Consider the following 27,057-nt stretch of genomic DNA (forward strand, 5'->3'; position numbering starts at 1 on the left):
ATTCTGTTTTCCTATTTTGCTTTATCCTCTTTGATAGTGCAATACTCTTATGGAGCATGGGAGATACCTTATACTGAGTCCATGTCCTTAGTGTTGTCTACAATGATTGGCAGTGGCTCCCTAGAGGACATTCCTAGCCCTAGTGAGGGATGCCACTGACTGAACTCGGCGATTTCTCCATGCAAAGCCAATGTTCTATCCCCTGAGCTATGGCCCTTTCAAGACTACCATTCACCATATCAGGAAATCTTGTAGTACCAGTTCTTGAATAGCGGCAGAAGAAAAAGTACTGTTAACTTTACCATTGTAATGCTATTCAAAGCCCAGAACTGGCGCTCACACAAAAAAACCACACCCTAGGGAGAGAAATCTTTACAGCCTGAAGCAGCTGCTCAAACCTAAAGCAGCAAAATGAGGATCAGCCGGGCTGAAGGGAAGAAAATTAAGCTTGCGTTTAGAACTTTTTACACTGTGGTTGGGTCTATACCCACAGCAGAACAAGGTGGCAGAATGGATTATATCATGCTTCAAGCTAGAAGCATGCTGCTTTTAACCACTCCTCTACTGAACTCCACCACCCCCTAAAAAACCCAAACACATACCTCCATGGAAATATGAAAGTAAATCATTGAGGAGAAGAGTTCTAGTCTACCTTTTTGCCTATTGTGCTGATCAGCTTGAAGCAAGCTCTCAACACATTGGAGCATTCAAAAATTTAATCCCCTCGTTTCTAGCAACCTCTGGTCTGAAATGACACCATCGATTCTACTGCCTCGTCCTGTTGCATCTGTAGACTGGACCTATGATGCCATCTTCCACAGGAGTGTGGAATGTGTTGTGGTTGTGGAAGAGAAACTGCATCTAGGAGCCAGCAAACATTTCACCCGCAAACCAAAAATAGCGGGGTTTGGGGTTTGTTTGTTTGTTTGTTTTAGCAACTTCTGAATTCCTCTGCTACAATTTAGAACAGTTTGTTATCTATAGGTCTCTTTACTCTTGTTAGTCAAGTGTATAGAGTTTTAAATGTGGTGATGAGTGCTACAGGGCTGTGCACTGCGGTTGCCATAGCTTCTGCAGCAGGGACCTTTCACTATGTACATCACACAGCTTCCACATGTTCGACTGCTCCCCACTGAGTACGCTTTGGCAGACACAGTGGAGGCAGGAGAAGCCATGCAATACTGGAAAAAGAGATAAGCAATCAACCCTACCCTTGCCCTCTCTTCACATAAGTAACATGCCAAACACCAGCAATATTCTATCACACTAGGTTTTCCCCTTTCCAATGCAAAGCCACTACAGGAAACGTAGGAAGATGAGCGCAAATGCAAATTTCAATGTAACAGGTACTTGTGCAAAAATAAATCCTGATGTCAAACACATAGCATCACATCCGTGTGCAAGAGTATTTCATACTAGCAGAAATACCTGGCATTACAAGAGTAATTTCATACTAGGAGAAATACCTGGCATCACTTGAATTTTTAATTTTATTTTAAAAAAGAATCAGTGCAGTTTTAAAATCAGTAGTTAAAATCAGCACACTTTTGAAAAGTTCAGTCTGCCATCTTGCTTGAAAATGGTGTCCAAAGATACCAAAAATAAAATAAAATGCTCCTTTAACTCAGGAACCAGCCAGCATGCAAAATCTGGTTGTGGTATCTTGAGTTGTGTCCAAATGCCAAGTGAACAGAAGAAGACAAACAACTTTCCGAGATAGATAGTGAGATCTCAGACACTTTGTATAGTTTGCTTTGTAGATCATGTAACGTTATTCATTTCAGGCCCCAACATTTTGCTTTGAGAAACTAAAATAAAGCAGTCAAGTTAAAACAAACTGCATCCCCAACACAAAATTCTGCAACCATACAAGCTTTAAAACTACTGCCTCCCCTTTTTAGGAATACCCCAAATGGCAACCAAGGCATTTGTTTTATGCTACCAAGTATCTAGGCTCAGAAATCCAAACACCTAACTTTATAAACTCTTAAAATGGCAGCTCAGTTGTTTTAATTGGGAGGTGGGGCGAATGCAGTGGTGCACGAGACCTTTTTTGTATTGTTCATAACTCATGGCCCAACTAGGCAAGCACAGCCTGCTCTTCAATAAATAGCACCATTTAATGTAGAATGAAAACAAAGAGAACTGAAAATAGGAAGCCGAGATACCAGTTTAAGTATCTGCCAAATAAAGGCCTTGCTAATCCTCGAACCATGACAGAAATACCACTGCTGAGTGTTCCTTAACAAAGCAAGACTTGTTGCAAGGCTCAGTGTGCCTACCACAAATCCTGCCCTATGACCCAACTGTAATGTGAACTGTGTTAATTGAAGACTTTGTTAAGAGCAAAAATCCTTAAGAGTAAAGTGAGGGATTCTATTCTCACTCTTTGTTTGGGGAAGGGGGGGCGCGCTGCTGAAAAAGCCCTAAAGACTACATAATTTTGATGTCAAGGAATATTGGAACCAGCCAGAATGTAAAGGCTAATTGTTTAATCACAACATGACACTAAAGAGCTCTTTATGAATTCCACAGCTCCTAAGTGGCCCATCTGACGCAAGAGTCTTCAAACCTTGCTAGTAGGTGAGGAGGGTTTGATGGTTACTGTACTTTGCAAGCCAAAGGGATGCATTTCACACAATTATTTCAAGTCTAGGTAGGCCTAAATTTACAACCTCGACAAGCAGTGGAACCAAATAGACAGAAGCTGGTCTGTGTAAATCATGGTTTGGGAATATAGTGAAACAGGGTGGGGTGGGGATATCAAATTCTGTCACCAGAATGGTTAAAAAAAAAAAGGTTTTGCAAACAGCTCATATGCAACTGATAGGAAAGGAATCTGTCCTGTATTTTAAACACATTCAGTTACAGAGGCACCACTTGCAATGTCTATTCATAGCATCAGCATTGAGCTATGCAACAGAGTAACCTGGCATTTCCTTCTCAAAACACTTTCTCCTGCTTAATTCCTGAACAGAATAACTTGTGAGCCCTCTGACCCACATCCCCTTTCCAAATCCTTTCACTAGCTGAGCTCTGTAAGAGACGGCAGTTATTTTTATGGAGGTGCCTCTCCTGACAGCTGCGTTTTTCTTGATACACCACTGTCCACACAGAACTAATTTAGGCAGCAAGCAGAAAACACATAGCTCCCCCAATCCACCTCATTAATTTCCCATTTTTCTGACCCACTGAACTGTTAAGTGTATGACATGCTTTACTCCAAGATGAGAATTCACATGGCTGGAAGCAGAAATGATGCGGCAATGTCAGAAACCAACCAGGATCCAAATCCAGCAGAACACATTATTCTAAATCACATGTGCATTTAATTGCTTGCCAGCCAGAGGAGCATTCCTCAGTTGAGGTTTAATAATTAAATGCACATTCCTTGACCAACTGCAGTTTTCAAAGTAAAACAGTGCCTTTTAGAGTCTTAGGGACACCCCACAGTTAATAAAAAAGTGGGAATGGGGGGAGCAGCATTGAATACGAATCAGCTTTTAAAAGAACTACGATTTATGCTGAGGTTTCAACAAAATATTTTTAACAAGAACAATGTGTTTTATTATACACATGTACACATCAGCCTCAAAATAATAAATGCTAAGGACTAAAACCGTCCTCAACCCCAGCAGTGAAATTGCACCCATTTCACTGATACACCGTCTGCACCATCCACATCAGTAAATACATATCTTCTAAAAACAGAATTTGGTATTTGGAGGTAGCACCCAAATAGTCATACCCTTCAAAGCTGTAGGACAAGTTTCTAGCCCTCACAGTTGCAAATGCCTATAAAGTGCCTGCTGAAAGTTAATACAGTGGTACCTCGGGTTAAGAACTTAATTCGTTCTGGAGGTCCGTTCTTAACCTGAAACTGTTCTTAACCTGAAGCACCACTTTAGCTAATGGGGCCTCCCCGCTGCCGCCATGCCACTGCTACACAATTTCTGTTCTCATCCTGAAGCAAAGTTCTTAAACCGAGGAAATATTTCTGGGTTAGCGGAGTCTGTAACCTGAAGCGTATGTAACCTGAAGTGTATGTAACCCGAGGTACCAGTGTAACTCCATGGAGAGTTGAATTCTCCTGACCTTTGAAGGAGTCACAAGATGAGCTTTAATGAAAAGTATGAACCTCTGTTGCGTTTCCCTGGTTACCACTAGCCCTTTTGGTTCCTACTACCTTTCTAACACAATGAACACCTCCCATTTCTATGTCTCTCCTTCCCTTTCTCTTTACCACAGTGGTCTACAACTTCTGGTTGGCCAAACCTTCTGCCAACCCTCCCACCAGCGTCAGCAGGGAGAGTATGCTGCTGGCAAAAGAACTACACGGGCGACTTTGTGCCCAAGTGCTTCTCCCCTGGGCAGGACAGCCTCAACCCAACTCTGCAGTTTCGACGCTGGGAGGAATCTGGTTCCTTGCCAGAGGGCAGTGCTGCCCTTGCCGTGGCAAAGCAAAAACGGCTGAAACCTGCTTCGTTGTATCTGATCTTGTCCGAAAACAAACAAACCTTTCAAAAACCCGAGTCCACCAGCACTCTTCTTCTGAGAAGGGGATTCTGGTTTTGCTTAAGAAGCATCCGGTTTGGATTTCTGTTACAGCGTATACAGACGGCCATTATTGCTCTCATCTATTGAAACAAATAGCACGGCCTTATCTGAAGCGTTGCAGGGCTTACGAGTTAAAACGCATGCTGGCATGCAGCACTGTGCGTACTGTCAAGCTGGCGGCCTGGCTAGCCCACAGTGCTGCCTGTTTTGGCTGGCAACACTCTCTAAGGTCTCAGGGAGCATATTTCCCCAGCCCTGCTCCTTTTAACTGGATATGCCAGGTACCCCAAACCTGTAGACATCTGCATGCAGACAGCATTGTCTTTACCCATTGAGTTATTATTTCTCTTTGTTTCTGCTGAGCTCCCAGGTAATTTCAACAGGTGCTGCTGAGGCTCATTTAGGCTTTTGACTAACGACGAGAGCTAAAAAAATGTCCTGTTTTGTTGTTTTTTTAAGTGAAAGCTAGGATTCTTATGAACTCAATAACAACCCACACATCTTACCATCCTTGCATTGGGCTTTAAAGACTAACCATTCAGCAGTCACACACTCAACTTGATCCAGGCATTATTGGAATTTGTCATTAGCTGGGGAACAGTGGTTTTTTTTGTTTTGTTTCTTTAAAAAGGGCTGCCACCAAAATGAAGGATACAGGCACTGCAATGTTTGCTGGAGAGTTGAAGTACAATCGTACCTTAGTTCTTGAACAGAATAACCATTTGAAAACTAAGGCACGGCTTCCGATTAGCTGCAGGAGCGTCCTGCAGCCAATTGGAAGCCACAGCAGGCATTCGGCTTCTGAAAACGGTTCAAAACTAGAACACTCACTTCCAGGTTTCAATCGTTTGGGAGCTGATTTGTTCGGGAGCCAAGGCATTTGAGATCTAAAGTATGACTGCAACTGGAATTTTCACCAATGCTCAAAAACAAAACCACATTTAAATGTAATATATAATCATGCTATGGATGCTAGCCTAGATGGCTATTTTAAAAGAAGCATTAAAACAGGGGTGGGGAACCTGTGGACCCCACCCCAGATGCTGTTGGACTACAACTTCCATCATCTCCGACCACTGTTCATGCATTCCACGTTTTAGACAGATTAATGCAGGATAGGTCTATGAGCAGCTGTTTGCCATGATTGCTAAACGAAACCTCCATGTTACAAGGTAGTGTACCTCTGTATACTAGATACTGGGGAAACACAACAGGCAAGACCTACTGATTTCTTGCCCTCCTTGCAAGCTTCTGAGACCTCTCTGCCTGACTTATGTTGGGAAACAGAATGCTAGACTAGATGGGACTATTGACCTGAGTCTTCTATGTTCTCATTACTGCACAGTGCTACAAAGCCTAGCCTGTGCACACAAATGAAAGCAGAGCAGCCGCAGCAGCTCAAATCAAGAGAGACAAGATTGAAAGAGACATTCTATTCTCAAAACGGCTGTAATTCAGATGGCGTTGCTTGAAACTGTCCATCCCACAGGAAATTCCACACTTGAGGCTCACTGTCATCCAAGATGGAAAAGGAGCACAAAGAGGAATTTTCCATCATGAGCATTTTTATTCAGCTGAGGGGAAAGCTTAATCAGAGATTTCAAGAGATGAATCAAGACAGTCCAAGCAAGGTATTCAGATTCATCTACACCAGAGAAGATGCTCAGAATTGCTATATTTTATTTCATAAATTTTTGCTGAACTAATAATGGACAGGTGCAGCACTGCCTAGACTCAGAACACAATTTAGACAAACAGGCCCTAGTAAGCACACACTTTGAACCTTGTGGGGCTAACACTTGGAGGTTGAACTGAAGTAGCAAGATGATGTGTGAGGAAAGGGTTAAGGGCTCATTCTCTCCCCCTCACTTCTCTGACCTAAATTCCCCTCCAGTTTGCTCTTTTAGACAAGACTGTTAACAGGCACCAGCATGCAATGTGCAGTTAATACCCCCCAAGATAAGCAATTTCGATGTCATAAAAGTTGTCCTTGTTGCTAAATCCTAAAGCAGCTCTAAAATCTCCTCCAGTATTCCCATGGCTTTGTGACCCCTGAGAACTACCTGGGGAGGACAATTCCAGCAGCAAAATAAGTCAAAATATATAAATTTTGTTCCACCCTAAGCCAAACTTGGGTGGCGCTGTGGGTTAAACCACAGAGCCTAGGGCTTGCCGATCAGAAGGTCGGCGGTTCGAATCCCCGCAATGGGGTGAGCTCCCGTTGCTCGATCCCTGCTCCTGCCAACATAGCAGTTCGAAAGCACGTCAAAGTGCGAGTAGATAAATAGGTACCGCTCCGGCAGGAAGGTAAACGGCGTTTCCGTGTGCTGCTCTGGTTCGCCAGAAGCGGCTTAGTCATGCTGGCCACATGACCTGGAATCTGTATGCCGGCTCCCTCGGCCAATAAAGCGAGATGAGCGCCGCAACTCCAGAGTCGGTCACGACTGGACCTAATGGTCAGGGGTCCCTTTACCTTTACCTGTAAGCCAAACTTGCAGGACAATCTGAGCAATTCTCTGTTTGATACTACATTTTTGGAAGCCGAACATCCGACACAGCTTCCGCGGCTTCCGATTGAGCGCAGAAAGCACCTGCAGCCAATCAGAAGCCACGCTTTGGTTTCCGAATGGTTCTGGGAGTTGAACAAACTTCTGGAACGGATTAAGTTTGACAACCAAGGTACCACTGTAATGATATCTATGGCTCCACTTGTAGAGTACCAAAATGAAAATAATTTTCACATTGACATTGACAGACATTTTAAGCATATTCTTCCTTTAATTAAAAAATATCAAGGTTTTTCATTTTCTTTACCTGTTATCACATTTATATCTGGGTACTGGGTTTCACAGAGGGTAACCGCTTTGCTATCCTTCTCAAATGCCTCACGGAGCTCTTTCTTGACGGCTGCTGAGCCACATAAACGGTACAGGCCTACAACCTAGAAGCAAAATCATAACCTTACAACATGGCACAGGTTTGCCACCTAAGGAATACTAAGGTTGTAAGTTAAATACCAAGCACAAACACAGTTTTCAGTAAGCCCAGTAGAAGCATCAAGATATTCATGCAAGACCCCCAAAGGTGCTGAGAGACATGCAGATTGTATCACTGGCACGCAGTACTAGTTTTTCGCCAGAATATTCTATGGAGTTCTCTGCCAGAGATATAACGAAATAAATTAATATTGCTGGCATCCATCTGTCTCAGGAGACAATGGAGGAGTGTGCCTTGGGGGTGGAGTCAAACTGTTGGAAGCCTGGAAACTAATATCAGGTGATAAAATAAGCTGAAACTGAGAATTACAAAGGACATCAGTTTGCTTCTTTGGAGGCAATGATAGTCAGCCAGTAGGCAAAATCGTCTTTAGGCTATACGTGGCAAAGTTGTTTAGAAAATTGTCCCAAAGGCTCTTTTATTAGGAACCCATAAAAGGCTTAATAAATAAGCCACAGGGAGAGAAATCTCTCTCTCTCTCTCCACTCTTGGAAATTCAATAATCCCATTATGACCAGAGGACGCAATAACCTCTGATAGGAATTACATGCTCTCAGCTTATCATGTGATGACTGTAATTCCCATAAAAGCAATAAAACATTTAAACTTGACCTGTGAGGAATCTATCCATCAAAACTGCTTAATACAACGTCATCTTCCACACTGGGACAGTAAAAACTAGCTGTTTTGTTTGTTCAGTTTTGTTTAGATTAGCACAAAAAAACCCCCAATTAATTTCACTACCACCATATTCCAGGTTTGGAAGTTCCTGAGGCCAGAGGAAACTTGGACCCACAATAGATTTGTTGGTGTTCCAGAAGGCACAGACTGCTTTTATCCCTCCACTTCTTGTATCATACAAACACATCATGTCTCCATGACTGCAAAGAGCAGGAGAAAGCAGCCTTCATCCCACTGCAATGCAGGTGTACTACCCCAAACTAAAGAAGTGAAGGATATGGTGAAACCAACAAAGGCAACATTATTTATAGCAAAAGTAAATAAATAAGGGTAAAGCTCTAAGCAGCAAAAATTAAATGCAGAAGAATGCAGTGGTTGTTATTTTTAATTAACTCTACCTGGCAGCCTCTTTTTTCAATCTCTATAATGCACTTCTTCATCAACAGGGGCACCATCAAGCCTACGTTTTCCTTCTCCACAACCTTCCGAGCATCTACTCCAAACATTACTGGTTCTCTTTCTCCATCTAGTCCATTGAGAGAATTCTCCCACTGCTCCAGGAGGGTCAGCTTGACATAAATAATACCTCGGGGCTCCAGCTTTACTGCCAACTGATGAGTCTTTGTCACCCGGAAAAGAGCAGGGAGGACCACCGTCCCATGGCAGCAGACCCGGTTTTTCCTCGGTGTGGGCTCCCAACTGAAGACCACCAATTTCAAATGCTGGGCGTTCTCTATTTCTATGTTGAAAGTGTGATCCATGTCCAGAAAGGTCGTCCTGCACGTCAGCAAGGCAGTCCTCGCTTTGTTTACCGAATCTACCTGAATGGCGCAGAAGACGTCTCTGGAGTCCATCCTTGGCGGTTTCAGGTCCTCCGCGCCATAGAAATGGATGCTCATGAGTCCAGATATGTACTGGGAACATTTAGGTTGGTCGGAGAAACTGTAGTGCCTGAAAGCGTCAATGTCTATTTCCGCCTTACTACCGTTGCTGCTTGGGAATGCTTCCTTTCCTCCTTTCCCAGCCCGGCTTTCGAGGCCGTGCTTCCCTGATTTTGTTATAAGCTCAGGAGAGTCTCCGTCGCTGAGGTAGCCCCCTTTGCTGGAGGATTTCGAATTGCCACTGCTTTTCTTTTTGTAGTTGTGCTGAGAGGACACGCTGCTGTCAAGATGGTACCGGCTTATGACATTCCTGCTAGCAGCTGCCGTGATGTTCCTGGAAGAAGGTAGCAACCCGTGACCTATGACCTGGCAGTTATTCTTAAGCAATGAAGGATTGTCCGTGCTACTATGGCTTGAATTTCCCTTGACACTCAGCTTCCTGCTCAGCTCTGGCAATTTTTTCATTTTCATGGAAAGTTTCCTCACCGTTCTTGGGGATTTTATTTTGTCAGGGAAGGACCAGTTTATCGAACCACCTTTCTTCAGAGGGTTAGGACTCGGAGGAGAACCTTCTGTCGCTCCCATCTCGGACTTGCTTGCAGACAAGATCCCAGGACCTTTGCAGGGGTGGGGAAAAGAAGAAAGGGACATATTAAAAATGAAGGGAAAGGATACTTTAATTTAATAAGCTACTAATTTGCCAGGACCTGAAAAAGATATGTGTGGTATTATTCAGGACAACGCAGAGCATCAGATGCACCTACAACATGCTCTGACCTATGGACTGTACTTTTCTGCCTTGTTCTGCCAAAAGCAGCACCACACAAGGAACCTGCCCCATCCTTCCCTTAAGAATCTGCCTAGGAACAATTAACTGATCCCTGCCTGGTTATGTACTGTTCTGTCTCTCTGCATTGCCTTCTCAGACTTGTTAATTCAGAGACTCCTGAATGCAACTGCTCTGTGCAACCAAGTCATTTGGGGGGGGGGAGACTCCTGTGCCTTGTCTGCAGGTCAAGCCACTAGAAAAGAATGGAAAATTATAGGGGACCTAACTTTGCTCTAGAACTTGCATCTTTTTAACAGCTGCATCCTGTTTCAGTGTAATTTGCCCCCTCTTGTCAAACAACCATGTCCCCCTCTGCTTCTGATGGGCAGGGTGGAGATGGAATGCTTTTGGAAGTCTTTTAACAGTTCTAACTTGCCTTGCTTCCTCAAGCCCCAAAGTGCCCTCTTCCTTTCTTGCACAATGCCCCTTTCGGTGTGTCATGGAAAGCTGCTGGCTCTCAGGTGATAGCCACCTAGGAATTAAGAAAGCATCCAGTGGATTCAGCAAAGGATTACCAGCTTGCATGCTGATCCAGGATGACTGTTCTTTTTTTAAAAAAATAATAAATTATCATAGCCAGGAGAAGAAAAACTGAGCATTAATCAGAAGCCCTGCATCCCGTGGTTGCATGAGGGCATCATAACAAATTAAGCTTTATTATGGTAAGCCTAGGTGAGTCTCGAGGAGGAGAGCGGAAGCTCTGGCTTCTGTTTTGACTAACTACAGGGTTTGGAGAAATGTGACCTCTAAACTGTGGTTAATCTTAACTATGGTTTGCTGAAATAGGCCAGCTTCCTAACACCTAATTTCTCCAGTAAAATTATTTTTATCTGCCTTGGCTTTTCCAGATGATCTGTTTATTGAGGGTTCATCCTGATTTGTTTGCAGAAAGATTACCGGTAAATGATCAGCATTTACATTTTTTCCCAAGGAGCCTGGAAAACGTTGCAATGAAGCAAAAGTTATTCCACACTTTCCATTGCATTTTCATTCACTTTCCATATCAGAAAGAGTCCTACCTTTTAAGGAAGCAGTTTCGTTGCACAAGCAGCTTCCAAATCAGCTTTGATTTCACAAGCTGAATTTGCCAGTATATGATTGAATCCAATCAGAAAATAGCAAAGAACCTGCAAGTTCTCTTATTTACTATTGTACTTCACTATGATATCTGCTCATGTTTAGCAGTCTGTAAGTTTTCCAAATAAATAAGATAAACCATGCATATTTTTTGTTGGGTCCTGACAAAACAAGCTGTAGTTAATGAAAAACAAAAGCACCTGCTCTCCTTGTGAGTTACAGTTTAGAGCAAAGTCTCAATTGGCAAAGCATGGTTTGAGATCAGCCAGCAAACTAGAATCCAAAACCATAGAATATGTTTCAGCTAACCATAGTTGTTATGCTACCTCTAGAAGCTCTTGCACCGAGAAACAAGACTGCTGATGAGATGAAAAGTAAAAGCAGGCATGTATCTCTAAAAAAGTTGGCCCGTATGCTGGGAACTCAAACAACCATCTGGAATCTAACCACTCTCTCTAAACAGAGAGAAAAACAGTGGCTTTATTTCGATTTTCTCTCTTTGGATTTACAGAGCTATATCAAAAACATAATTCACATTTTCATCATTCACAACAACTGGCGAATTCACAGAACTGGTCATAATTCATAGGAACTGGTCAGGTGAGATTCTAGAATATATTACTGTCTTTCTGACAGTTTCTCTTTAGCAGCATCTGCTACCAACTGCTTCCTAATTTTTGTTATCAGAGCAGACTCTACTGAGGCTGCGACTTCACAAGAAGCTGTTAACAAGACAGTTGCTCCACTACAAAGTTATTTCATCTGGATGTTTTGGACCAGCAGCTATTGAGTGTACAAGTGATTATGTTACAAAGAACCCTACCACCACTGCCCCAATCCAAAAATCCCATACACCTAAGAAGCCAGCATACTTCCAAAACTAACAAAATTCTCTCCTGAGCCTTTCATAGACCAACAGGTTAACAAATGCCTATTTGTCTAATTTTAGCAATGACCATATTTTGGACAGAATAAGAATTGAAGATTCAATAACATTAGCATTGCCCAAGAACCTACTCTCATGCCAAGAGAGACTCAGGTGAAATATTATTCCGTTTATCCTTTTACTTATGATGTATAGCGGCTGCTCACTCCAGGACACATGCAAAGGTCATTAGAAAGCAGTTAGGTTAGGATAACAAGAAGAGTTTTCTTAGTTTCCTAGTCTATGCAAAAGGAACCAGACTGAACCTCTAGGCCATCACTTCCTAACCTACAATGAGAAGAGGGACTGAGGAAGTACTTCCATCAGTCACAGCAGCAAAAAGTTCAAATAGTCACACTGCATTCTCACTTCCGGTGATAAAAATTCCTGCTTCAAGGAAAAATAAAATGAATTCTTAAACAACACTATAATACAAAATGATTTCCTCCCTCCCTTTTTTATTTTAAAAAAATACGCACCAAGTATTTCTACTAGTAACTATGTACTGTACATCTTTACTGCACTTTGCCTAGAAATACCAAATCTGTTGACTAATCACACAGGACAAAGCAAGCATGATTCTTCAATACCCATGCCACGTTTCATGCTAGAAAATGAAGCTCAACAAGTTAAAGTTCATCAAAATCCTTCAGGAAGCTGAATAACTCTCTTCCCAGATACAAATTCACAAGGAGCTTCATTTTTTAAAAAAAAGACAAAAAAAAAAGTTAAAAGAATACAATGCTGCACAAAGTCTGTTTTCCAAACGCCTCAATGAATCTTCTTGTTTCTCCCAGTTGCTACGCTTCTGTTGAAGCTGTTTCCTTGCAGGGAACAGACTATTTCTAGCACGCCTGCTGTGCTTTTCTGGCAAGCAGCTCGCAAGAAATGCGGTGTTTGATAAAACCGGACAAAGGCTTCCCTTGTACTGCAAATCGCAGCGTAGTCCCACTGGTGGCCTGCTCTGGAGCCTTCTATAGTAATCAGTGCCATGCTTTTGCCTGCTAACATCAATCTTCCCTTTCTGTCAGAAGCCTCTGGCAAAGGCTTAGGAAAGCCAGCCAAGATATTAGAAAACTTTCCTCGGCTCCATTACAGCTGAGAAGTCAATCTTAACGTTCTTGACGTTTTCCCGTCTAACTTCCGGTGGCTTCAGTCCTTTTCTCTCCCCTCACCCAAATTTGTTAGAGTGACAAATGACGTCGAAAGGGCAGCACTGGAATTCTTCTTGGCAGCGTGGCATCCATTTATTACAGATGTAGATGCCAGAGACATCTCTGTTGCTAAGCCGTCTAAGTTGCTTATACCTTTTCCATATGGTATCCATGAGGAGGTTCAGGCCTTCTCTATTTTTAAAATCAATACTACCGTATTTTTCGCTCTGTAGGACGCACCCGACCATAGGACGCACCTTGTTTTAGAGGGGGAGAACAAGGGAAAAAAATCTCCCCCTCTCTGCTCAGCGCCCCTTCAGCGAAGTGGTAGAAGAAACGGAGCCCCTTCCTTCGGTGCGCACCGACCCCTCTCACTCTCCAGGCTTCAGTGAAAGCAACGTGAAGCCTCGGAAGCACAGAGGGAGCGCTCCCTGTGAGCTTCGGGGGCTTCGCGTTCCTATCGCTGAAGCCAAGGAGCCTGCATTCGCTCCATAGGACGCACACACATTTCCCCTTAATTTCTGGAGGGGAAAAAGTGCGTCCTATAGAGCAAAGAAATACGGTATATCTATTGTTACAGGCACTGGGTGCCTGGCATGCATGTATGACATCACATGGCGGGAGGAGACCGCAAGGCCCGCTGCAGCCACAGGGATGCTCTGCAGAGCCTATCGCAGGCTATGGAATATTGAGGGGCCCCAGCCCACTCCTTGAAAATTTAAGGGGTGCCCTCAGCCTCTCCCAAGATGGCGCCCCTGTCTATCTTACTGCGCACACAGGGTCTAGAGCAGAGCTTACCAATCTTTTCATGTTGGTGACACACTTTTTAGACATGCATCATTTCATGACACAGTAATTCAGTTCTACTAGCAAACCCGGAGATTAAACTTACCCCTTTCCAGCCCCGGGAGGAGCAAGGGGAACATTTGTGTGACACATTGCAGCCAAAACATTAACGTGTCATGCCACACAGTTTGGAAAGCTCCAGTCTAGAGCGTTTGGTATTTTGTTTTACATTGCTAAATTTTACTTTCATTACTGGCATTTAGCCAGTGACCCTCTGCCTATCTGTGCCTTCCCCATTTTATGGTAAAACCTCGCTAAATTATTGCAAAACCTCGCTAAAAGTAGAATATGTACGCAGGTGAAGGGGAACAGAACAGTGATCAGATGATATGTGAATGTGCAAAAGTCTGAACAGAAACACACGAAGGTATTTCTCGCATGAGTCGTAAACTATATAACTGTTCCAAAGTCAATCTAATTCTGCTTTGAAGGCATGACTGCTGTTTTGCTTGAAACAAATGCAGAATGTAGCTTCAGTACAGGCTGGAATAGCGCTCCCTCAATGGAAACTCTACACATGTGCCTCAAGCCACTAGTCTCCCATCCTCCTGAAGCAGCAGCTATTTTAAAATGGCTATCACCTCACAAGGATGACTATCTCCAGCTGCTCAGGAAAGAATGAGGTTAAGGAGGGACACCTGCTGTCAGCCAAGGAAAATGGGGAAGGAAAGGGTGGATGCAGGAAAATATCCAGGGGGAGGGAAACCCATCCCCTACAAGAAGCCTTGGTTGGCACAATCCAATCCCCCAGTCCTTCAGAGAACAAGTTCTGCTCCCAGAGTCTCTCAACCAACACCCCCTCTATTGTAGAACAAATATTTTGCATTTGCTGTATATTGTCCTTTATGCACACTGCTCTCTGAAAGTGAGAATGGAATTATCAAGGAGTATTATATAATGGGGGCTGCGGGTGACGCTGTGGGTTAAACCACAGAGCCTAGGACTTGCCGATCAGAAGCTTGATGGTTCGAATCCCCGCGACGGGGTGAGCTCCCGTTGCTCGGTCCCTGCTCCTGGCAACCTAGCAGTTCAAAAGCACATCAAAGTGCAAGTAGATAAATAGGTACCGCTTTATAGCGGGAAGGTAAACGGCATTTCCGTGCGCTGCTCTGGTTCGCCAGAAGCGGCTTAGTCATGCTGGCCACATGACCCGGAAGCTGTACGCCGGCTCCCTCGGCCAATAAAGTGAGATGAGCATCGCAACCCCAGGGTCGGTCACGACTGAACCTAATGGTCAGGGGTCCCTTTACCTTTATTACATAATAAAGAATTCACCTATGCAGTTCCCAGTGGGACAAACAGAAATACCGCTGTGATCTTTGCCACATCCCATTTTCTTGCCAAGTGCATTATCAGATATTTGTAATGAAAAGCAAGCGCTTGAAAAAAAACCAAAGTCTTACAATAAGTCAGCTTTGGTGGTTTTTTTGCCATCATAAATACGTGTGCAGACACTCAAAACAAGTAACTGAGAAAGAAAAGGCATCTTTTGCGGTCAGTTTAAATTCATCATCTTGGCACAGAGGTGTCTGCAAGCTTTTCAATATGGCGCCTGGAGTGGAGGTGGGGAACTACACAAGATTATCAACTGCCTTCTGCAGATAACACAAAAAGTGAAGATAGCCACGTTGGCCCGTGAGCTTGTGTTACCTAGTTTTTAAAAAGTTATAGAGCTTCTGCAATAAAGCAATTAAATGCACAGCCGCACACCCACTTCTTTCAAAGCTAGAGACCAACGAGCATCACATGGGAATCACTGTACTTCATAAAGTCAGATCTCATCTCATCTACTCAATCGAAGTCTATTTAATCCATCAAGTCAATCCTAATTAAATCAACATGTACACAACTCTGCTCAGACGCAGAAAGGCTGACTCAAATTAACCCCAGAAGTCAATACTCAAGAGTCCTCAACGTGCTCCCCCGCCACCAGTTATACTAAACGGATACAGCTATTGTCTTGGACCAAACACTGTCATTTGGTCTAATGCAAACTGGCTATATAAAATTGTGATCAAAAGCACCAGCCTTCTGTTTTGGAAGGAAGTCTGCAGGGATATTTATCTTTCTCCTCCCACAGCTACACATTCATACAGAAAGCCTTACCAACTCTGAAGCTGAAGTTCTTATATAAAAGGCAACGCATTACGGTAAAAACTGAAAGCTTTTTTATCTAAATATGGACTACTCGGCTGCAGGATGGAATGCAAATAATGTTCCTTTCAGTACCTCCTGAACTAAAAATACTGCTCTCCCTTTTTTATGATTTGAGGAAGTCTTAAGGATGCTAGGTATAATTCAGTAAACATTATCTCGGAAAACCTCAGCAGCAAACACTATAGTTAAGATGGAAATAGCAATAGAGAGACACTTATTTTCAGAAAGCTTGCAATTGTCTAAAAAAGAGATTTCCTCTATGGCAGGCAGGCAGGCAGTTTAGGATTGCTGTTTTTTCTTATGAGAGTCCTGCTGCTTAATTCTGGAATGGTTAAAAAAAAACACCAGCATAGCACATACAGGAGAATTCTGTACCAAGAAAATAAGACAGTAAAATGCGAGTGACTTAGAAAGCATGATGAGTATTAAACAATGTGATGCTTACTGAGAAAGCCAACTCATGCAGCCTTTCTGCGGTCATGCAGTTCAAGACTTCTGTTTCAGTAGCCCTTCAGGAGGGATGGTTCTGTTGCCAGGTTTGGATATATACATGCAGAGTTGGAAGAGAAAGTTGCTTTCTTTGTAAAGGGGCAGCAGTATGTCATCTGCCTCTCACTGGTTTTAAAAGTCAGGGAGAAGAGTTGAATGAAAAATGGACAAAGCACAACTGTCGCTGTGAACAGCACAACCATGCCAAGTTCACCCTTCTGCACTGGCTAGTAAAAGTTATCCCATGTCCTAACAACATCACGTTTTGTGTTTTTTCCCATCGGCAACAGTCAGCAATGTGCAGCAATGGCAGGAAAGATAAGTTCCCCTACGTTGTTGCAAAGCTTGATATTGAGTGTCGTGTTTGATGGCAGCCCTATCTTGATTTGCAGGAAAGTAACAATAAAAATCATACTTAGTGCAAATCAGAACCTGGAAAGATATTAAAGACATTTATTAGTAAGTCCCCTTGAAGAAGCACTACACAAAATTCCGTTTGCATGCAACGGTTAAGCTGTTTAGTCTCCATTATGGGCAACAAGGATGATTAGATGATATTCCAGATCTGCTAAAAGGTATTCTGGGAAATATAGCAATCATATCTGTTGTGCTGTTATGGAAACAGGTCAATTATAGACAAGGAAAGTATTTCAAAATCAATACTCAGCATAAAAACTATACATAAGCTGGCATCTGCCCCACCCCAAAGGATATCCCTTTTGGGGGCGGGGAAAATATTTAGAAAATCACTAGGCAGAAGACAGTAACAATCAGCTATGATTGAAAGCCATGAAGACATTTACATCCCACTTCAGAGTAACTGCATGTGCTACTCAGTACTACACATTCATACAAACAAATTGATTTGCCCTGCTGCCCTTTATGTGACAATTTTGTCTGGAGGAGCTGTCATTTCAGCTTTGACTGAAATTAACTGTAGACACCTTAACAGGATTAAAAGAATCACTAAGTACTCCTTAGCAATAAAGCCAATTACGTAACAGCAGGGACTCTCTTCATCAGTTATTGCATTCAATGTGATTACTATTCAATGGACACAGAGGCAAGGCTGCATTCATTAACTCAATACACAAGGAACAGTATAGGATAAATTTGCAATCAATTTCACCAGGGTTCATTATAGGCACCACAATCATGAACCAATCTTGATTTAGTTAAGCAACAAATTTTCCCCAGTGAGTTGAAAACCTCTATATAATTTCCCTTAATTCAAAAACAAACTTTAATCTATCAGAAGTCCTCTATATAATTTCCCTTAATTCAAAAACAAACTTTAATCTATCAGAAGTCCTCTGCCAATACTCGTGGGAGCTATGTATGTATTAAGAAATTGATCCATGAAACATGGCATAAAATGCATGTAGATATCCTACAGCGGTCATATTTACACCTTACCAGCTTGCAAATAAAGTATATATTATGATGAACTCGGTAGAAGCCACAAAAAATAGCTAGTATGTCTCAAGAAAAGCATAACTCTGATGATGTAGAAATTAAAAACACACACAAAATGGAATCCGCCCCCCTCTTCGCTTCTTGTTTTCTATTTTTGTTTTTTAAAAACAACCCTGAGAAGCAAAGCCAATTTAGAAACAATGTTAGGCGTATCCCTATAGACAGCACTATTAAGAAAAATGTTCAATAAGTTGTAATGAGCAATTTGTGTTATATAGTTTGTTCTAAGAACTGAACAAAAATTAAAATGTCAGTTCTACGCAAACAAAAATCAACGGCAGATCATATATATATATATCTAATTCCCAATCATGGCTGAAAATAGTGTTTCTGCAAACCTACTAGAAGAATGATTGGGAGAGATGTTTCTACATGAGCAAATGAAAGTTTCAGAATTCGTTACAGAAGAAACCCAAAGTAGGCCTAGTGAAACTAAAGCTTTCTAAAAGAGTAAGTCTGGTTAAAAAAATCAGTTCATTTCTGAATGAAGATGCATTGATCAAGCTGTATGAGTGAATTAATGCTTACGTAAGACTTGAACTTCCAGAAAAATGGGGCTTTCAGCTTACCCCAAAATGATAGCTAGTACCACCTTATGAAATGTAATATTTAACAACATCGCTGTAGGTTAAATGTTTGCACTCCTCTTACCTCCCAAAGTACCTTTTAATGTAGGGCTATCTTCCACTGCAAACCCAGTCTGAATACTGCACGTAGGCTTTTGCTTCTGTACTTGCAAATGTTCCATGGAATGTACAGCATCTACTTCATTAATTTCCCTGGGCAGAGTGTTTCCGACACAGTCTAGGACGTGTGCGAGGCCTTCGTTAGGCCTTACGACTTTAACCAAGTCATTCCCAGAAGGCACCTTGCAATTAATGGCTTGAGGGTCCAAATGGTCAGCATTACAACCAGGGAAATTGGGCTCATCGTCTTCAGGGATAGGGTTGTACCATATTTCTCCTTCATCATCTGCATCGTTATCATCCCCAAAATCTAAAGTACAGTTTCGCCGTGCCAAAGAGCTTGCCCCATTCTCAACAGCTCGTACGCAACCAATTCTTCTTTTAGGGCTTTCATGCCCTAGAAGTTTGGGGAAAAGGTGAGGCATCTTCGGCTCAAGCAATGGGCTGGGCGATTTCTGTCTCTGGTGCGTTTCTCTTGAAATTTTCTTATACGAGTTTCCTTTTTCCAAACTGGGCACCCTTGGAGAACTTTGATGTAGCCAGTTACGTTTCTTGGACACGGTGATGCTGGCAATCCGAGGCCTGCACTCAGCAACTTCGGTGGATTTGAAGTTCTTAAGTTCTCTTCTGCTCACCGATGGTATGTACACTGTTTCAATCAAATCTGTAAAGGACGGGGAGGAGGGAAACAGAGAGAGCCAATTGAAATTGGGGAGTGGGGTGGTCTACAGCAGCACATTGCAAGTGTCCAGAAAGCCTGAAAAAAGCTTCTGTTTCAGCCCAAAACATCTGGAGGGCACCAGGTTGGCAAAGGATGACATAAAGGTAAAGCTCTGATGGAAACAGAACTCCCTTGATTTTACTTTCCCCCCTTTTCTAAATCAAAAAACTACACAAACTCTGTAGCTATACATTATACACACATTATATCCATATACAGGCATAGCTCAGCATACAGGCATTCTACACAGTTTCAATATACAACAGGGATGGCGGACGGGGAGGGGGAGGCTGTATACTTCGATGGCTAAATATTCAAATATGACCAGATGCACAGATCCGACAGCAATAAAAGTCTTGAAGTAACTACAAATGGTAGGACAGTCGTGTCTGAACATGCATCACATTCCAAGTGTGCAGACACAGCAAGAAAAGGATCTACCCCACCCCCACCCCAATATCAGACACTGCTTGATAAACATTAAGTTAGGGAGCATGTTATAATGTAGCTATCATGGCCCACCAAGGGACCAGATTCTTGACTAGTTTAGATTCTTTCATCCTTCTGGGACTTGGCTTGGGCTACCATCATGGCCTCCCAATAGTCCATATGCTAAACAAATACTCACTAGGAAAATCCTGTAATTTTACTAGAACATGGAAGCGGGGTTTAAGAAAAGTTTCGCTGTGTTACTGTCTCCTATGGAACAAATTAACATTTAAAGTTTAGGCAAAAAAAAAAATTGTACAAATGAAGCCATTAGGCAGAACATTTCCCATCAGCCAATCAAACTCGGGGTTATGACCAAAAACAGAACAGAACTTGACTTCATTTAACTTTACCCATGCCTCCATACAACCTATTCAAGCAGACAGGATTCATTCTACCTATTTTTAAAAACGCAAATGGGTAAGTTCTTTGTTAAAATACTGCTACTAATAATAATCACTCGCTATGTTGGTTTATATATTTTGTTATTACTCAAAATCTGAAAGGCTAAAGTCCGCCCCTGTATGGGGCAAGAAGCATTCTTACATCTCAACCCAAATTTCTGGAATAAGTCTTTTTCTTTTCCTGTGACTACTCAAGTCTGTACAATTAACAGGCACCTTGTAATTATGTGCATTTTTACCTTCCCATGTCTGTATAACAATACACAGAATGTAGTACCATTGTGCAACCAATACTTAGAATGCTCTGGCTAATTATATTTTTCTGAAGCAGTGTTTTGCAATAAATCTAGGAGGATTTAGAGCAATGAAACTTTAAACCAGGCATAATCCTAAAACAGAACTTAAAACAAAACTGGGGAGGGGAAAGGCACCCTCGAAAAGCATTTTCCACTGAAGCTATTCCACACACACTTATGTGGAAAAGTTAAAACATGAAATAAACTGTATTAAAAAGCAACTGCTTCTTTCAGTTAAGATTAGAGACCACACACTGTTAAAGAGGAGTATTTGAATAAATAAGTTATTAACGTTTAATTTACAAGCTGGTTCATTCATTATAAAAAGCACCGATACCTGCTAATGCAAGTGACTATTTCACACAAGCACTGTTAACACTAAAGTAGACATCCTGGAGCTTTGTTAAATGTCCTGGCTTTCCTGCAAGATCTAGACTGATCACAGCCATGGCTGTGGGAGAATGGGCCACTTGAGGGTACTGGGGGCCAGTTGCCATGAGATGCCCCTGGGGGCAACATTTGCAGAGGAGGAGAATCCCTTCTCTTTAACTACCCCGTAGAAATGAGAATTTTGACAGGAGCACTTGCTGAAATTCCCTTTCCTGTGCAGTCTGTTTCTTTACAACTGAGTACCTTAGCAAGATACACATCTCTGTGTTTGTAGGACGATGAAGCAATTCACAAGTGTCCACCCTATATTAAAAGGGCAAGTTTTCCCTCCTCCATTAGGGACAAGTTAGGAAAGCTAACAGCCCTCCGGAGAGCAAATTCTCAACACATAACTCATATCCATAGCTACTCAACATTAATCACACATGTACAAACTAGACCTAAGGCTATGTCTAGTTTACAAAAACAGCAGAAGCAAGTTTAACAAGGGCAAAGCACCACAGCGATCCTGTAGATTTATTGCAGCAATCCTAATTAGAAGTTATTTAAGATGGGGGGCAGGGGGTGCTAAAATGCAATGACAAAACATATTCAAACCCTGTGTAGTCTTTGAATTGTGTGATCTTATTACCTGGAAGTAAATCCCACTGAACACCATGGGGCTTGCTTACGAGGAAGAATGCCTCGGTCTACACCAGAGGTTCCCAAACTTATTTGACCTACTGGCCCCTTTTCAGGAAAAAAACAAAACAAAACATTACCCAGCACCCCCCAGAAAATCTACCTTCTTTACAGAAAGGTGCAGTGACAAATTTGTGTTCTTTTATGTATCTATATTTCTACCTATGTTCTACAACATAGTAAATAAAGATGTAGTTGTAAACAGCAGATGAAACATGTAGTTTTTCAAAATTTTCTTCTCTTCATGCTTCCACTGCCCCCTTATTTTTATTCAATGCCCCATCCCAATTGCACCCGAGGTTACTACCGCCCCCATCATTCCAGTGCCTCCCCCCAGGGGGCGGTATCACCCACTTTGAGAAGCGTTGGCCTACACTGACATACAGAATTTGTCTGTTTTGGAAATACTTTCAATCAGCTGTGCACACACTGTACCTTTAGAGTACATGCAAAATGCATTCCTTTCCTCAAGAAATTCTGGGCACTGCTGTTTAAGAATTGCTAGAAATTGCATCTCTGTGAGGAATAAACTATAGTGCCCAGAATTACTGTGAGTGAAAGAATGTGCTTTAAAGACATAGCAGGTACACAGGTCTTTCTTTAACTGTCACAGAATGTGGTCAGTGGTGTGCTAAGTACTGATTTTGTGTGTGTGACCTGGGCACTGTGGAGGGTGCCTTTGATTTAGTACAGAAGACAACAGCTGATTTAAGGTGGGTGCCATCTTCCCTCATACTAGCATCTTTAATATTTGTCTCTCCCTGCAGTTTTGTCTTGACGAACTAGATAAGGTAATACAGTATAGGATTTATTGAGTTGTACTGTTTCTTGGATGTTAAGCAGAGAGCGATACAGCAGAAAATGGTCCAGAACAACACAGAGGGCCAAAGACAGGTTTAACAGGTGGAAAGGACTGTATCTCCCCTTAGGATAAACCAATCAAAACTACTAAGCTACCCATTTAAATTAGAAAGCTCTTTGATTAAACATTTCTAAAATCTTCTAAATAAATAACTCAATGGGGCTGCTCTAAGCATGACTCAATTTGGATCCAACCCAATGTTCTGATGAACTTGAAGTATTTCACAAAGGAAACTTACTATAGGCTTGCCCAGAAAAAGATAATTAAGCACTTTCCAAGTATTTATCATCACCATCATCATCATCACTACTATTACTATTATTCGAATCTGTAGCTTCTCATTTCTACATACAATACTGGACTATCCACAATAATGTGGACTTTATAGAGAAATTAAACACCAAGGGACCTAGAAACTGAAAGCTTACTTCATATACGGGTACTTTAATAAGTGAGCTATTAACACGGTTTAGCAACACGTTGCGAGATTAATGTATAAAAGGGAGGCATTTTTCTGGAAGCATCCATGTTGATTTGCCAACCCTTCTGGGAATGTTTCACCCCCTCAGGGCCAATAGAAATAAATGAGGTAGTGGTGCTTGACCAGATAACATTAACATGTTCCTCCCCACCCCAATGTGCTTCCCCCCCACTCCCCCCCTCTGTTTTTGTTTTGTCACTAGAATTGTGAGGTGTACTGTACTTGTGAACCTGCCATTGGGCAGAGATTTCAGGGGTGGGAGGAAGTTAATAAGTGTTGCACGTCCATTTCACGCAGAGGTTACAATTTAAAACAGTAACTGGGGCGGAGAGAGACAAATTGCTGGGGGGGGGGGGCGGGGAGAAATAGTTCCAGACTAAGGATGACTTTTCACACTGTATTCACAGCAGGGGAAGTGCTACTGGGAAACTCTCTGCTCTGCAACTTGGGGTAAAATGAGGACTGTTTCCGAGGCAGCTCCTCCCCATCGGATTTAGAGTAGCACTGTTCCAGGTAGGGTCCTCCTCAAGGCTTTCTTACACCAGAGAAAGGGGTTGCACTGCTGCACCAGGCTCAAATGCTGCCAATGTGGCAAGTCCTCAATATTTCAATTCTTCTCCCAGCCTAAAATAAAATAAGCTCCCTGCACATGAAAAACAGCATGCAAGGGTAAATGGAAACTCTCTCCTTGCTATGCCAGCTTTCCACCTGCAGCAATATTTGATGCGGAAAAGCCCTCCCCACAACTTACCTTTGGAGAAATCGAAGCTCAGAAGCATTACGCCTTTCCTCCCCTCCCCCCTTAATTAATATTTTAATGGCAGAATACAACAGAGCCAAAGGCAAGATTTTTAAAGTTTTGCTGAATTTGAATGGGGGAGATCTATGCAACTGCTTAACTCTCCCAATGAAATGAGATGTAAATAAGCTTTAAAAAAATTCCAGCTTGCACACTGGAATAAGGAGAAGTTATGGTTACTGTACAGTATTTCTTCCTATTCTACATGTACTCTCCTTTCCTTTAACTAACCTACTTGTCCTGGTCTGCAAACACAAGTGACCTCATTTTTGTGCGTGTGTGTGTTTTCCCTTCATGTGAATCCCACACACTACTTGCAAATTAGTATTTGGCAGGCAAACTTTACGAAAGCCTTGTCTCTTTCTCAACACTCTGCATGCCTGTTATGGCAAACTTGCTATTTTTATGCAATACTGCAGAGAGTAAGTCAACAAGCTTCACATGCCGTAAGCATTAGTTGTATACTCCATCCAGCCCAGAAATTGAGACTATTTTGCCTTTAGCAGAATGCAACAGAGCAGGTGAGGCTTGGAGTAGGCCTGCTCCTTAATTAAAATAAACAAAAGGCAAGTCTCCTGCACCTGAAAGCAATTCAGCCAAGTGAAGCTTTTCCCAAATGCAAGGGTGCAAGGGTGAGGCAAACTGCACTGAAGTGTTTTCTTTCTATCAAGCAGCTGTTAAAAGCACTGTCCATAAAATAAAATAAAATAAAAAGCACAGAGCAACTTTTGGGAGGCTTCCAAACCCCCAACCATGGGAAAGTGAGGAGGGGGGAAGTGGTCACAAAAATCATTACCTGTCAGCAAGATTCTTTGGTCTGAAGGGGATCCTAGGCCCTTTCCACCTTGACCCCTCAAGGGGGCAGGAGGCGGCGTTGCCGGCCCCTCTTCTCTGCCCAGAGGTGGCCCGCAGGTCCTGGATGTTTTTGCGGGAGACGAAGACGACGAAGCGCCCGCTGGCTCGCTGCGGCCTTTCATGCCCAGGGAGAGGAGGCGTCCTTTGTACATCCATTTCTGCAGCTTCCGGACCGTCACGGCGGGAGGCTTGAAGGGGCCGCCGTGGGTGCCTGCCGGAGGGCGCACGTGGCTTCTGCCGCCGCCCCCCTCCGCCGCCGGGTCCGCGGCGCCCTTCAGCGCCACCGCCTCGCCCAGGGCGGCGCACAGCTCCGAGCCCAGCAAGCGGCCCAAGTCGTCCCGCGGCAGCGCCGACGGATGTTCCTCGCAAGCGCTCCGGCTGCCGGGGCTTTGCTCGCAGCTGCTGTGGCCGGAGCAGCCGGCGGCAGCAGCTGCGAGGCCGCCGCAGCCTAGTCCCCGCCTGGCGCCCGGCCGCTGCAGCAGGTGGCCCCGGGGCGAGGGGCCGAGCGCGCCGTCGCTGCTGCACCTCCGCAAGGGCGGCGGTCTGGCGGGCGGCTGGGCAGCGGGGAGGCTCTCCCAGCTCTTGCTGATGCCCCGGCGCCAGGCGGGGGCCCTGCCGGAGCCTTGGGAGCCGGAATCGGGCGCTCGCGACGGCGGGGACCCGTCCCCGCACGGGAAAGACCAGCTTGAGGCATCGTGGCTCCTCCCAGCCGAGGAGAAGGGCAGCGGGGAGCGGGCCCTGACGACGGGGCTAGCCGGGGGCAGGTCGTGCATGGCGTGGATCAGCAGGTAATAAGCCTCCTGCAGCTGGCTGCGAAGCCGGCCCGCGCTCTCTTGTGCCTTGGAGTGGCCGCCGCTGCCAAGGGCCACGCTGCCGTCGGCGTTCCCCTGCGCCCGGCACGCCAATTTGGGGCAGCTCCAGCCGGGCAGGCTGTGGTTGTCGTAATAGTCCTCTTCCTCGCTCCCGCCGCCCCGCTCCAGCGCAGAGCCCGAGTCCTCCCCCCGGGGGAAAAACGACGACGACGAGAAGCAGAGCTCGGCCGCCGGCGGGGGCGCACGGAGCCCCGGCGGGCTCGGCGGAGGCAGCTGCCGCGTCCCTTCCACGCGGTTCTTCGGCGGGCAAAGGCGGGCTCCGGGGGATTCTTCCTCAGGCGCCGCTGCCGCCTTCCCCCGCCGGGACCAAGCCTCCGGCTCCTCCAGGTGGGGCGCGAAGACCCCGCCGCTGCCGAGCGCGCACGGCGCCCCGTTTCCCGGGCGCGCCAGATTCTGCTGGGCTCGGCTTCGAAGGGCGCCGCCTCCGCTGGGGTGCCCGGCGGCTTCCCCCGCCGCCCCTCGCTGCGCCCGCCTGCCCCGCAGCTTGGAGAGGGTCCTGCGCAGAGGGTCAGCCATGCCTGGCGCTGGTCGTCGCCTCTCTCCGCCTGGGGGCTAGTTGCTGGGCGCCGCCGCCGCCGCCGCTGCGCGCAAGGGTCCCCCTGAGGGAGACGGCGAGCGCGGCAGCCCGGAGCCCGGCTGGCAGGAGCGCCCCATGGTCCCCGCTCTCTCTCGCGCGCGCGTCCCGCTCTCTCTTCTTTCGCTGCTGCTGCTCACTACATATTTGGCATAGCTGAGCGGGGTGAGAGGGCGCCCTGCAATGCGCATGCCTTGCTGCCAGCAGCTGGGCTGAGCGCTCTCGCAGGAGCCTCGCGCACACGGCCTCGCGCCGCCGCCGCCGCCTCCTCGTTCCAGCCCCGAGGCTGCACAGGCTGGGATAGGACGTCGGAGAACAACAGGAGAGGAGAAGTTTTTTTTTTTTCTTTAACCCCGCGCACCTCCTCCCCTCCCCACGCGCAGGGGCGGGGCGAGCGCCGCTCCCTCTCGCCTCCTTCGCCTGGAAATTAACCCTTTAACTGGCCCCTCTAAGGCACCTACTTTGCGCGAGCCTCAGTGAGCCTACCTTGGGCAGGGAATTGGGCTTAGCCGCGAGGCTGCTTCGCTTTCTTCTCCCTTTTTCTGGGGAGGCTCCTCTGCCTTTGATTGCTTGAGCCCAAGGCAGTGGTTCTCAAAGGGTGAAGGAGATGATGGCAAGTGGCTCAGGAAGATTCAAAGACAATCCAAAAACATTTAAACGTTTCAGTATAGCATAGCATAGCAATAATTGGGGTGGGGTGGGGAGAGATATACAACCACAATCTCCAAGCCTTTCTTCAAAGAGCATTGGCTATTTTTCTGCAGTTCTCCACTACATGCTGTTGTGAACAGCGATTTTCAACTCTGACAGATAGGAAAGATCAGAAAAGATAAAGGCTTCTTTGTGTTGATGAGAAGAGTTTGTCTGTCTCAAATTAT

General features: G+C 44.5%; 1 protein-coding gene across 2 annotated transcripts in view; it reads right to left on the reverse strand.

Annotated features, from left to right (window-relative positions):
* SYDE2 (synapse defective Rho GTPase homolog 2) overlaps positions 1 to 26,851 on the reverse strand; it is a 41,023-nt gene extending 14,172 nt beyond the window's left edge. The window contains exons 1-4 of one of the 2 annotated variants that reach the window (XM_081914106.1): positions 24,675 to 26,457; positions 18,721 to 19,419; positions 8,634 to 9,733; positions 7,372 to 7,498 (exon numbers count right to left, since the gene is read on the reverse strand). In XM_081914106.1, coding sequence (XP_081770232.1) covers positions 7,372 to 7,498; positions 8,634 to 9,733; positions 18,721 to 19,419; positions 24,675 to 26,121 — 3,373 coding nt within the window. In that variant the 5' untranslated portion in view covers positions 26,122 to 26,457. Of the gene's footprint in view, positions 1 to 7,371; positions 7,499 to 8,633; positions 9,734 to 18,720; positions 19,420 to 24,674 lie in introns of both variants that reach the window. The other variant, XM_081914105.1, reaches the window with a different exon arrangement.
* Positions 26,852 to 27,057: the final 206 nt, after the last annotated feature.

Source organism: Podarcis melisellensis (assembly GCF_964234715.1).
Source record: "Podarcis melisellensis genome assembly, chromosome: 6".
NCBI classification, from domain to species: Eukaryota; Metazoa; Chordata; class Lepidosauria; order Squamata; family Lacertidae; genus Podarcis; species Podarcis melisellensis.